Source organism: Rousettus aegyptiacus, unplaced genomic scaffold (assembly GCF_014176215.1).
Source record: "Rousettus aegyptiacus isolate mRouAeg1 unplaced genomic scaffold, mRouAeg1.p scaffold_m13_p_17, whole genome shotgun sequence".
NCBI lineage: Eukaryota > Metazoa > Chordata > Mammalia > Chiroptera > Pteropodidae > Rousettus > Rousettus aegyptiacus.
In genome coordinates, this window is record NW_023416292.1 from 9,212,583 (window position 1) to 9,225,997 (window position 13,415).

The 13,415-nt window shown below is 52.7% G+C and overlaps 1 protein-coding gene across 2 annotated transcripts in view; it reads left to right on the plus strand.

The window, feature by feature from the left end:
* Positions 1–3,897: 3,897 nt before the first annotated feature.
* VASH2 (vasohibin 2) overlaps positions 3,898–13,415 on the plus strand; it is a 34,742-nt gene continuing 25,224 nt past the window's right edge. The window contains exons 1-4 of one of the 2 annotated variants that reach the window (XM_036234496.1): positions 3,898–4,082; positions 4,409–4,451; positions 4,632–5,089; positions 12,735–12,823. In XM_036234496.1, the coding sequence (XP_036090389.1) occupies positions 4,814–5,089; positions 12,735–12,823 (365 nt within the window). In that variant the 5' untranslated portion in view covers positions 3,898–4,082; positions 4,409–4,451; positions 4,632–4,813. The remainder of the gene's footprint in view (positions 4,083–4,408; positions 4,452–4,631; positions 5,090–12,734; positions 12,824–13,415) is intronic. The other variant, XM_016166494.2, reaches the window with a different exon arrangement.

Genomic DNA, 13,415 nt, shown 5'->3' on the forward strand with positions numbered 1-13,415 from the left:
AGTTCTGTATGAGTCTCCCCGAATCAGTGAATTTTCCCCATTGAGCTTTCTGCTTCACTCCTGCCCCCACATACAACATTGAGATCCGCTCCCGCATGCACTTCCACACTTCCTGCCAGTACACAGTGCCAAGTCCTGCAGACATGTTTGGCAGGTATGCTTGGAGCAGGGCTTTTTCTTCCCAGTGCGGGCTGTGCTACAATCGACTCTGGGTATTGGTGGAGGCGGTAAGTGGCAGGGCCAGGTCTTGAGAAGAACAAGCCGTGGAGAAGGGAGTCTTTCTGGGCCGGAGGATTCAGAGGATTTGAAGGGTCAAGATGCTCATCCATCAGGATGGACATCCCTATCCCAGGTCTCAGGGGCCTGCTCTCCCCATCAGGGTCTAACTTTGCCACGGAAGCCTGTGAAGGCTACGCCTTTAGTGTCCTTTGCAGTTCTACTGCCTTGTGACCAGGTCCTGGGCTTGATTTTAAATCCATCCTATCGTGGCAGGAAATAAATCTCTCTCTTACAGTTGCCACGGAGGCGCTCTGGCTTCCAGAGCATTCCATGAGTTGGTAATTAGCTGCTCTGAGCTTGTCATTGTTTGTTTCCAAGGTCTCTGGTACCTTATAATTATCATTATTTCCAAACTGAGTGAATGCCACAGCTACTTGATCTCCTGATGCCTTGCTCTCCACCCAATCAATGCACCCCAATTAAACACAAGTGAAAACTGTGGTTATTGTGTATCAGAGTTATTACCACCTCTCTTATCACTAGCAAAGGGGTCTCCATTGATTACAGACAGGTAGGAAATACAACGCCAAAGTCCGTCCTGAGAATTTGCTTTCTAGAGCCACTGGTGGAACCAATTGTCTGAGCTCAGTTTCCCTAGGAAACAGAATCTGAAGCAAAGATTAAGTCTGATTGAGTCAGCAGCAAGAGAGCGAAAGGGGACATGGGGTAAGCCAGGATGAGATGCAATGCAAGGTGCTGTTATCAGGCAGGTAAGTTCTTTATGACCAGCATCAAAGAGCCATGGCAGGTTCCTCGGTAGATACTTCTGCTCAGACAGGCTGCGTTGGAAAAAACCATGACTCCAAACGGTCCATAGAACAGGGGAAGGAAAGAAAATGTATCTGCCCAGCTCCCTCCCATCTCCTGTTTCTTATTGGTCAAAAAGCTCCCCATAGGGAATTAATTTCCTCGGATGCATCATCCTGCCCCTTTGGTGGCTGCTTAAAAGCCACATCCTGTAGTGTGGCATTTCCTCTGAGTCCAGAAGTAGTGGAGGGGTCAGAATTCCAGACATGTGGCTGGCCAGCCTGGCTGTGCAGCAGCAGCCAAGAAGAACTTGGCTGGGCCAGTGACTAGTCAGTCCCTGGTGGCTGAGCTGCACAGATTTAATTGGCTGTGAAGGTAGCTGTGGAGCCAGTAGGAAGACAAGGTCTAGCCAGTGTGAGGAAGCACAGAAGATGTGTCTGATATGCTCATTAATAGGTTATTAACATCAACAAGTGCTGGAGCTAGAAAAATGATCGGAACAAAAGCTGGCACTGAAAAAGAAGATGCGATTTAAACTCAGTTTTTCCTGTTCCAAACCTTCCCACTACACATCTCTGCTATACCAGTTGTTATGCCAATGAATGGAAGCGACTATGCCCTCAGAGGCTGAGCATGTAGTTACCAGGCGTCCCTGTTCAAATCACGAGTTGGCTCTGTCCCAGTATGTGCACATATGGCTACGTCAGTCTTACTAACTACCTGAACATTCAAAACCCATAATCTGTCAGGCCTGGGTTCATCTGCGCGTTCACTTGAGCACAAGGAAAGGAAGAACAGAGTTGGCCGGTCCATGCAACTAGCCCAACTCTAAAATGCAAAAGAATTCTGGAAAGAATCCCTTCACTGGGGCAGCACAGTTCACTTCAGACGGCTTTTGGGAAAAGCAGCTAAATCTCACAGTTCTTTTCATGTCACTTGGCTCCCCACTGCACCCCACCACCAGGGAAGAGGAAAACAGAAGAGGAGAACAGACAGACGGAATATTGGACATGAACAACCACAGTTTTTCCCTGAACTGTCAGGGAGTCCTGACGTGCCTGGGGCAAGAAGATGAACCGATAACCTACTCTGGTCCCTCGGATTTTGATTCCGGCAAAGCAGGATCCAGGCCTTGGTTTAACAGGGTGATAGTAGTTGTTTGGACTTGGCCTGAGTGAGTGGGGACACTGGGAATTGATACGAGGGAAGGTGACACTTGCCAGACATTCTTCGATGTTCACCAACTGGTCCGATCACTTGAGCTTAGAGCTCAGTTTTCTCCCGAGGGATTGTGAGGCCAAATTCCCCTCCTCTGCACACAGATCTTCATGCTGAAATCCTAGTCTCCTGGACTTGGCAAGTGTGGAGAAAGAGATCGATCTGAGAGATGAGTGAGGAAGGAGGGAGGAAGGACGTTTGAGATGAGAAAATGGCTCGCACGCTGAGGCATGTTTTCCTTTTATCAGGAAATGAAAACTGAGGCAATTATATGGTGGGAAGATAATTTTTTTTCAGTTTCCTAATGTTTTTCAGGTTTACTTATTCCACTTGAATTATTCAGGTTATTTCCTGAATGGGCCCATTTCCTTTGTCTCTGTGGACCTATGTTATTCTTACTGTTGAATTTATAAGATCCTAGGCATGGGCTCTGTCTGCAGTCATGCAGGACTGGTCCAGAGTCAAGGTCTCCTTGCCCAAGTCCTGGCTCTCAGCTACACTCCAGGGGCCTTTGCTGGTACTGGTCCCTCACCGCCCCCTCCCATTGAAGGGAAGTTCCAGAAACTGATGTCATCAGTGGTCTTTGTCAATTGCATTCTTAATTCTAGCTTAACTCAGCATCGCTATCACAACTGCTTCACTCTGCTGGCGTGCTGGCTTGGAGTTTAAAGAGAAAGGATATCATGGCCAGGTTCCTAAGTGCCCATGAGAGAGGAAGTCAGAGCATCACAGAGGGACAGACCTTGGAGAGTGAGGGGCCTGCTCTCCTCGTTCAGAAAGAGAAGTTAAGGTCCAGAACAGGCAAGCGGCTTGTCCTGGGTCACCCAGCTTAGCCAAGTGACAAGCCTGGACTTAGTGTCAGCTATCGGGTCAGTAGTCTGGTGTTCTTTCCCACCTCACTGTGCTCTTCTCTTTCTTTAAGGCGGTAGGGGTGGGGTGGAGGGGGCTGGGGGTGGGGAGGAGAGGGGGTGAGAAGGCCTTCAAGGAAAAGGTCTTTTAGTAGAGAGTGTGGAAGGGCCTCCCACTGCACCATGGCTTTGAAGCAGCGCTTTATCCCCTCCTCTAATTCTGCAGCTGTGACAGAACTGTCAGGGCCTGGCCGACCTCCCGGGTTTTAGTGTTGCATATCAGCTTGGGTTTAAATGGACTTTATTAATCATGACTAGCGTCAGAGGACACATGCCTGTGCTCCCTTGTTAGTTTTGGAAAATTTGTAATGCGAATTAAAAAAAAAAAAAAAGATTTAGTTTTGTCCCTTCATGTGGGCAACCCCTGCTTGACCCATCCAGCGTCCCCTGGTAGCGGCAGGTGACTGCGTCCAGCCTTCCTCAGGGAATGATCTTCCAACGACAAGCTTTCCTCTACCTCAGGGTCACTTCTCTGGTGACTTTACCTCTCTTCTGCTTCCCACGGTTGCAAACCTTCACAGCACCACGACTCCTGGGAAACTCTGTCTTAAGTCCCTAGGACAAACGCTCCCGCTCGGAGGGGCTCCCGGGGCACGACAGCGATCGGATTTCGCGTGGCCGCGCAGCGCCCCCTACTCCTCTCCCCTCCCGCCCGGGAACCCGCGGAGCCAATCAGAGCATCGCGGAGCTCCGGGTTGTAGAGTCCCGAGTCCCGGACCCGCCCCTCTTTGTTGCGGTGGCCAATGGATGCGTTCGGAACATCGGCGGCTGCCCGGGTGACTCGGTTATATGTCACAGAATAACATTCGAGAATGGGACATGGAATGAGGGGACGGTCGCAGCAGCCCCAGCAGCCCCAGCCCCAGGCCCAGCAGCAGCAGCCCCTGCCGCCCCGAGAGGCGCCGCAGCAATGAGGCCGAGCGTCCCGAGGTAGGGTCCCAGAGCTGCGGCGCGCGTCCCGCGCCCCGCCTGCAGCCTGTCCCCCCGCGTGCTTGGCGCGGGAACTCGGGGAATGGGGGCGGGTGGGGCTATGTCCACGGGAGCCTGGGAGCTCTGCGAGGGCTTCTTTGAAGAAACGCGGCCGCCTTTGCAAACCCAGGCTGCTCTGCGCCCTCGCGCCGACCCCTGGCGACCAAGCACTGCGTGGAGCCTTGCGGGGACCTCCTGTTCCCTCACGCTGCACGAGCTGCCTACCTTCCCCCTACCCCGTCCACTCCGCATCCTCCACGTTCCTTTATTTCCCTCCCGGTGTTTAGGTGTGCGTGAAGCTCTGTGGCAAAGGTCCAGTCGCCTTTCGAGGTAATTGCAGGGCTGGAAGCTCGTGTTCCAGTCCTGGGTGAAAGCGGAGCGGGGGAGGGGGGGTGTCTGTCAGCGCTGGGGGGAGTGACGTGGGGACACTCCGAGGCCCTACCGCCGTTGCACGCGGTTCCTCCGGGTGTCCACTTACCGCGGTGTGTGCTGTGTCTCCACTGATTTCAGGCACGGTCCGTAAGCAGAGCTCCCGCCGCCGCTCCCCCTTGGCGCGTCCTGCGGCAGCGCGAGGCATGGAGGCGGCGGCCCCCGCGGGGCGCTGATCCCCGCGCGGCGCTCGCACGCACACGCCCCCCGCCGCCGCCGCCGCCACGCGCCCCCCGCCCCGCCCTCCCGGCTTCGGCCCCAACATGACCGGCTCCGCGGCCGACACTCACCGCTGCCCCCACCCCAAAGGCGCCAAAGGCACCCGGTCCCGGAGCAGCCACGCGCGGCCGGTGAGCCTCGCCACCAGCGGGGGCTCGGAGGAGGAGGACAAAGACGGCGGGGTGCTGTTTCACGTTAACAAGAGCGGCTTCCCCATCGACAGCCACACCTGGGAGCGCATGTGGATGCACGTGGCCAAGGTGCACCCCAAGGGGGGAGAAATGGTGGGCGCTATCAGGAACGCCACCTTCTTGGCAAAGGTCAGTGGCTTCCAAGGAGGGGGTGGGGTGGGCAGTGATGGGACCGTTTCAGCCTGTGCAGAGCAAATAGAGGCAATTTTCATCTTCTGGTCTCCTACAAACTCCCTTTTACTCCCCGGTCTTCCCCACAGCCCTACCCCCTTTGCTTTATTGAGACGTTTGTCTTGGAAGCCTTAGAAATGGGGGAGGGGGAGGTGGGTGCTTGCTGTCCTGGGACTGTATGGTCAGGTTGTGCCAAGGTTTCTCTGAATCTCGAGCCAAAGTCTTATTTATTTACTCACCCGCATGTCCACCCTCCTTCAGCCAGAGCTGTAGCACCAGCCATGCCAAGAATGCATAGGCCCCTAGGGGTCCCATCCTGCTTTTCCTGTCTGGAGTTCCTCCCCGCTTCCCCCGCCCCGCCCCCCTTGGAAATGATTTATTAGACTATGAATGAATTTGCACTCAACCAGACTTCTCAGCGTGAATCATTTCTAGACTTTTTGCCAATTTTTTTCTCTTTTTTTAATGACGGTGACTTTCACCTCTGAAACTTGTGAAACAGTGAATTCTCTCTTTTCCTGGCTTATCTGGGCTCCAAGAAAAAAAATGGAGCTTTGGCTATAGCTTTAAAAAGGACTGACTTTCCAGACATGATGAATTAGTCTCACTGGACAGGGAGAGAGGCCCAGGAGTGAAACTGTCTACCTTGGAGAAAAGCCAGTGAGCTGATTTGGTTTGGTGGCCAAGGATAACTTAGAAAAACGAAGGGAGGGAGAGATGTGCAGGGGTCACTATATGAAACATCAAAATGCAAAGTGGGGGAGAAATGCTGCAGAATCTGGGGGGCTCGTAGCGTGGCAGATGGTTTCCCCTGCACCCTGGGGACACTGGCATGGCTGAGAAAGTTCCTCAGCTAGTCTAGGAATGCCAGACCTGAGACTTGGAAGGCCATCTGGTTGAGTCCCCAACCTGGAGCATCTGGTGACCTGAGGATCTGAGCACTGCAGGCCAGAAAGCTGTGTGTGCCCTTGAGGGAAGTGACAGAGCCAGTAAGCATCCTGCTGCAATCAGTAATTGTGTTTTATTACTCTTCTGGTCAAGGAAATCTTCACTGTGCCCAACAGAGTCTTGCCTGCTTTAGTGTCAGCCGTAATAACCCTTACCGAGTCTTCCTTGAGCATCTGAACAGCACTGGTCCTGGTGTGCCGCTATGACTTCTGGATTTGTCTTTACTTAAGTGAGTCTTTCCTTGCTTAAGGAGGAGATGGCAGCCCTTAAACCTGGAAGAGAGGTGACCACAGGGGACAGAGGCCTTTTCCTACTGTCCTGTGCTGCTTTTCTAACTGAACGCCCTCAGTACTGACCATGCTTTTCATTGTGGCTTCATCCTTTTCCCAATCTTTGGTGTGAGGACCCCCTTCTTTATGGGAATCAGGGACTGTGTGTGCTGGTGGAGACCAGTTTCCCACCTTTCAGCAGAATTCCTTCCTCTTTCTGAAGACCTTCTGGGAAGGGGCAGGGGACAGGGGAGCAGCTCATCGTCTCACGGGGCAGCTGGTCCCAGGCCTGGCCAGATTTGATTGGTGAGAAACTCTTAGACTGAACAGAAATCTTCCTTCTCCGCACCTAGTCACAAGTCACCACTGATTCTTGGGTCGCCCTTTGTACCAGGGTAGCATGTGTCGACGTCCTTTGCTACTCACAAACCCCTTTGAATGTCACGAGATGGGGCTCTTGGAGTAAAGAAGGGACTGAATTTCAGTTCTGGCTGTGTTGTTACCTCTAGCCTGTGGCCTTGGCCACTCGACATCCTTGGCCTCAGTTTTCTTATCTTTAAAATGAGAGTAGATCAGACATCATGTAAAGTTCTTTCAACTCTCAAATCCCATGATATTCCGACCCTTGAGTCTCTGGTCTCTAGTTCTGACCCGCATGACACTAGACATGTCTGTGTGACACTGGAGGTGCAATGAAAATTGATTCCTCAGAGCTGTGACTGTCAATCTGCATCTTCCTTTAGTCTTCTTTGTCCACAGGCAACCCCTTTTACCTCTTATTATGTGTCACAGTTCCCCGATCAACTCACTCTCCTCATCCTCTTTCTAGAATAATTGCTAGTTTGTCAGCAATTAATCCCCTAAAATTAGCACATATGACACACAATATTCTAAATGTTGTCCGTGCCGCTTAGGACACAGATCACTATTTTCTGAGACTTGTACTCGATGCTTCCATTACTATGGCTGAATGCTGTGTTCTTAAAAAAGAGTGGCCCCTTTTTTTTTATAGAGTGGCCACATCACATTGCGACCTGAAGGTCACATGTAAACTCCGGCCAAGCCAGGACAAGCCCAGCTTAACCTAGGCACTGGCTTTTTGGACCTAAGAACTTAATATCTCTCTCTCTCTCTCTCTCTTACATTGCATCATATAACCATCCTCAACCCCATCATGGCATCCGTCTGTCCCTGGTCCCAACATTCCCCAAACTGACCCCTATAGGCTCTGAGATGGGGACAGCTTCAAAAGCTCTTGTTTCCAGGGGCCACTCCTGTCTGATTCAGGGGCTATTCCTGCACTGGGCTTGGCAGACTGTTCCGTCTTGTGCCAAGTTCTTTGCTCCTTTAACCAAATCAATGTCTTACTGAAGACTTTGCCCAGAAGAGGAGTGGCCCGTAATGGTGGAAGGGTTGGAGAGTTTTAGGGAGATTAAGCTTTTTTGGTAGTTGAATTTGGCAAGGAAGTGGACAGGGGAAGGTGTCATAGGTCTAAGTGGAGGACTGATTGATACTTCCTTTGATTGCTAAACATTCTGCTAGCAGCCATGGTTAAGTTCTGCCTGGAGGTTCAGGTGCTCACACCTAGTGGGGAGGGGACCTACCTGCTCTGCAATCCTCCTCAATTTGTGGCCTCTGGTTACTGGGTCTGAAGTTCACAATTAACCTGGTGAAGGCCAGCGTTTTTCAGGGATAGTACAAGAAAGCAACTCCAGTCCGATGGAGGATGATGGAGGCTGGAGTGAGGGGCAGAGAGGAGCCCACGCTGGGGTTGTTTCTTGCGGACGTCACATCCTTGTGCCTCGTGCTTACATTGATCACAAATGTAATCAATCTACTTCACATTAGAGGATTCAGCTTTGCCCTTGTGAAGTGTGAGTGCTGTGGGGTGAGGCTTTGCTGCAGTCAGGGCTCCACTCCTGCTGGTTCGCTCCACAGCGCCCCCCCTCCCCTGTCCTGCATTCCTCTGCTTTTGCTGCTCCTCTGGAGGTTGTGACCCCTGGGCCTTTGTACCAGGCCACTACCCACAGATTCCTGGCTGCCCCTGATGCAGGAGCCGGGGGCCCATCCTGGGCTCACGAGTGATGTTCCGTGCTCTCCAGGATGCCGCAGGAGATTCTTCTGCCTTGTGCCCGCCCAGTGTATTTTTCAGAGCAGGGAGGGCAAAAGGCTTTGCTTTCTCCTTGTTCTTTATTATCAAAGATTCCCGATGCCAGGGGCTCTCGCTGCCCTGGCTCCCTTCTGGCTTCCCCCTTCTCCCCCACATGGTGATGCCATGGCGATGATACACACTTGTGTCCATCCCCATCCCTTCCCCTTGCACACTTCTGACAGGTCATCATTGTGTTTGGCAAGAATGGGGTGACAGAGAGCTTGTCTACAAAACCCTTGCCTGCGGTTTGTTTCATTGTTCTTGACTAACCAACTTCCTGTCCCCTCCACTCTCTCCTTCTACAACCCCATCCCCAGGTCCCCCACCCCTGGCCGTAGGCACAGTGCCTGTGTGGAGAAGGCGGTTTCGATCTGTGCCCTCTAGATTCCGCCTTCATCAGCGGGGCTGTGGCCTGAGGGGGCTGGATGCAGGTGGCATGAGGCAGGAACCTTGAGGGGGAGGGTCCATGGAATAGCTCGGTTAGAGTTTCAGGGGAAATAGGGCAGGAAAATAACACAAGGGACTTTCAGGATCCCCATTAAGGAGAAGACAAAAGGAGTGTGCCCTGAGATCTTCATAAAGAGGTTCCTAACCTGCCGTATGAGAGTACCCTCACCAACAATGAGTATCTACATATCGGAATATCTCTGCTAGTTGGAGAGGTGAAAAATGACATTTTGCTTTAATTTGTACTTCTTAAAGTATCAGTGAGCTTGAATAATTTTTTCAAACATTTAATCACTATCGCATGTCTCCTTTTGTAAATTGTCTTTTCATGGCCATTTGAGAAATTATGGTAAAATATGCGTAACGTATAATTTACCATTTTAACCATTTTTTGGAATGTACAGTTCTGTGCAATAAGTACATTCACGTTGTTGTGCAACGTCACCTCCTTCCATCTCCAGAATCTTTTCTTCTTCCCCAGCTGGGACATTGTATTCATCAAACACTAACTCCCCATTTCTCCTCCCTCAGCCCCCGGCAACCATCCTCCTTTCTGTCTCTATGAGTTTGACTACCGTACGAACCTCATATAAGAGGAGTCATACAATATTTGTCCTTTGTGACCAGCTTATTTCACTTAGGATAAGGTCTTTGAAATTGATCCATGTTGTGGCATGTGTCAAATATCCTTCCTTTTTATGGCTGAATAATATTTCATTGTGCGTATTCACCCCGTTTTATTTGTGCATTTATCTGTTGGGTTGCTTCCACCTTTTGGGGCCATTTTTTTCTTTGCGGCCTGAAGACTTTTCTTATCACCTTGTGTGAACTCTTCATGACTTAAGAAGATTAACTCATGGTGTCAGGGATAAGTGGATGTTCTCATCCTCTTTTTTGGGCATAAGGAGGTGTCTTTGTGATGCTCCCCATGTCCAGGGACTCAGGCGCTGCCAGTTCTGTTTTCCAGTTGCTGGAAAGGGAAGACCTTTCAGGCTTCCCCATTCTAGACCCCCGAAAACACACTGCTGGTCAATAATAACACAGCTAACACTTAAAGAGCACCGAGCGCCAGGCCCCAAGTTGTTTGCTTTATACATTATGCCATATAATCCTCATAACCAGCCCAGAAGGCTTGAAGTAGGTGCTATTCTCCTCTTTTATCACAAAGGAAATGAAGGCTTAGAGAGGTCATGCAGCTTGACCAGGGTCTACAGCCAGCAGGTGACAGAGCAGGGACTCAAACCTTGTTGTGTGGGATGTGTAATCGCACCCCCAAGGAGCCCACCTGGTTAACAGTCCATCGTGTCGGGGCACTGGCAGCTCAAGGGGCTGGTTGGGAGCTGAGCCGCAGCCTGAGCCCCAGGCAGGGTGGGTGGTGGCGGATGACATCAGCCCCTCAGCAGTCTCAGCTCCTCTCTCCAGGGCTCTGCTCCCCAGCTGGGGTTTGGGGAATGTGGCCGCAGCTCCTGCACTCACTCTCTGCAGGGGCTGAGGTAACCAGGCAGCTGTTTTTAAAAGCCCTTGGGCGCCACAGAGCTGCTAGTCTAAGGACCAGCTGCCGCCTGACTTCTGCTCCACCATCCTGCTCTTGTGGTCTCTGTTGGGCTTGGGGGAATCAAAATAATTTGGAGGTCAGCCCCCACAGCCGACTCAGAACCCCGTCACTCTGGCCACATCAGGGCTCTGGCCAATGACACCCTGCCTCTCGGGATCCCTCAGGTGGCCTGTGATTTTATGGGGCATTTCCCCATGCTTATCAGATTTTCTATTAAATAGATACCAACAGCGCTTTTCTTGTAGAAATATGCTCATGCCTTAATGAACTGTGTCATCTCCCCGCCCCATGTCTGTGTCCCCTCCCCCTTTGTACTTGCTCTAGGGCTTGCAATATACGGGGTGCTGAAGAGTTGTTCATTCACATCTCCCCCGTCTCCTCACTTCTCTGTAAAATCTCCAGAACGTTCTAACACAGAATTCCATGTTTGGGTAGATCGGTGGACGTTACCGCAAAAAAAAAAAAAAGAAAAAAAAAAGACAAGCCAGATACTTCCTGGTGTTTGTTAGGGCAGAAAACAAAGGATACTCTTCATTCTTTGCTGGGGGTGGCAGTTGAGCAAATGTTCAAATTAGAACATTTTGCTCCCAAAATGACTCTTCTAGGCAGGAATGTGATTTGAGTTGATATGTTGTAATCAAATGTAGTTCACAGAACAGCTGTGTGTGTGCACACACACTCTTACATTCACACGTACACACACACACACGCGCGCGCGCGCGCGCGCGCGGCACCTTGGCTGTGAAGTGGGAAGTGCGACTAGTTTCCTTTCTGTCGAAGGGGCAGTAGGAAGTTTCAGAGACGAGAGAGAACAGGCACCGAGAGGTGGCATTTTACGCGGATGCAGCGCGCAGCGCAGGGCACAGGGGTGTGTGAGCGCCCCGCCCCTCAGGCCAGGTGGGGGCGGGGGCGAGAAGTGGGGCAGGCGCCCTGCGGCTTCACTGCGGGCCCGAGCCCTGAGCCCTGGGGTCCGGAGAGCTCTGGTGCCGGCCATGCTGCTCAGCACCAGCCCCACGTCTGTCCATCAGCAGCTTCATCGTCCATCAGTTAATCCCTAAATCCCCAGGGCCCCCCTTCCCTCTCCTCCTGGGATAGAGCTAATCTGTCCCGAGGCCCCTTCTGCTCCTCCCTAAGCAGCATAAGCCTGGAGGGGCCTCCTCTCTCCATCCTGACAGCAGAGCCGCAGTGGCCAAAGGCCCACGTGGGCTGAGTGTCTCTGTCCCCAGCAGTCCCACCCCACCAGAGAGGCAAGGTAAAGAGACAGACACACATAGGGGAATAAAGCAAACGCCGCCCCTCGCTTCCCAGCAGCCGTCTGGTGGGCAGCCCGGGCTAGTTCTCGATCGCGGCCGCCCCGCCGGCAGAGCTGCTCAGAGCCAAGAGGTGTCTTAGCTCGAAGTTCCAGACCAGAGGCATTTACTGCCCCCTCCCCGTCGTCCTTCCCTGCATTGCTCCTTTCTCTTCCCTTAATGCTGTACTCAAATGCACTCGGTGAGTGTCCACTTAGTGGCAGACTAGGAAACGAGGAGGTGACTGAGCAGCCAAGAGGGGTAAAAGGCTGAGATCTGCTCATGAGTCAGAGGAGCCCCACGTAGCTGGGAAGAGTGGGGGCGGGAGGGGAATTGTTACTAATTCATTTGGGGCCCGCCTTGGGGAGAGGACACGGTGGGGGCGTTGCAGGGGGTGGGAATGAGGAGAAATGGCAGCCCTGGTGCCATGCTGCATTTCTTCCGGGCACCATTCACCCCGTATTCAGTGGCGCCCTGGAGTGGAGCACGTAGGGTGGGTCACGCCAGCCATGCAGCAGAAGGTGTAGATGTGCAGTAAGTGGGAGGCTTAATGGCACACCTCTGCCAACATCCTAGTCCATGCTCAGGGACAGGGGGTGGGGTTGGGGGAGGGGATACTTTAGGATGTGGTCATGCTGAGGCTCCCATGGGGAGGTCGGTGGTGTTTACACTCATGACACAGAGGGCCTTAGAGAGCCATCGTGACCTCGGGTGTGACCTCGGGCCGAGTGTGTGTAGTTGGAATGCTGAGGGAGATTTTTGGCAGGAGCTCACAGGTGTGGGAGGACCTTGTTCAGGTGGCACCGCTTAGCAGGTGACCATGCCAGGGTGGCCACCTGCTCTCAGGAGGAGCTCTCTAGTGGTCTCCGCCCTGGGCCTGTCCCCAGGCCCTGGCCCTCAGAGCGTCTCCTTGATAAAAAGGTCTCTCTCTACTTCTCTGCAGCCTTCAGTGCCCCAGGTTCCAAACTACAGGCTGTCGATGACCATCCCAGACTGGCTCCAGGCAGTCCAGAACTACATGAAGACACTACAGTATCCTTCCAACCAGGGTCTGAGCAGACCCAGCCAGGGAATGGGCGTGGTGATCACAAGCTTGGTGGCATGTCTGTCCCCAGCTGGTCAGCAAGTGCTCTCTAAGGTTCGTGAGGGCGGGCACGGAGGGATGTTCCTACGTGAGAGCCTAGAAGGAGCGATCGTAGAGGATGTAACTGTGATGATAGACCCTTCTCCCTTTAGGCGGGATGGCAAGAGGGCAGTGGGGCAGCGGGGGGCCACCTTGAGCCCAGAGCCTTCCATCTCCTCCTCTTTCTCCACCTCCTCCTTCTGGTCGTCTTTCCCTCCTCTCTTTCTTTACTATCTTTCTCTGTCTTCACCCCTAGTCTTCCGTTCCTTTTCTTTCTCCTCACTTTTTGCCTTCATCCCGACCGCTCATAATCTCCATGAGGCCCACTTGCCTTTGGCCCCCCAGCCAACCCAGACTGGTGGCCTTGCTCCATTCTGCATGAACGAGTGAGGCTTTGGGATGGGGGCCCTCTCCCCTCACTCGAGCTTGAGGAAGGGCCAAGGAGCCCTGTGGATCCAGACTGCGTTCAATCCAGACCGTGGTTCTTTTCTCCGCCATTGT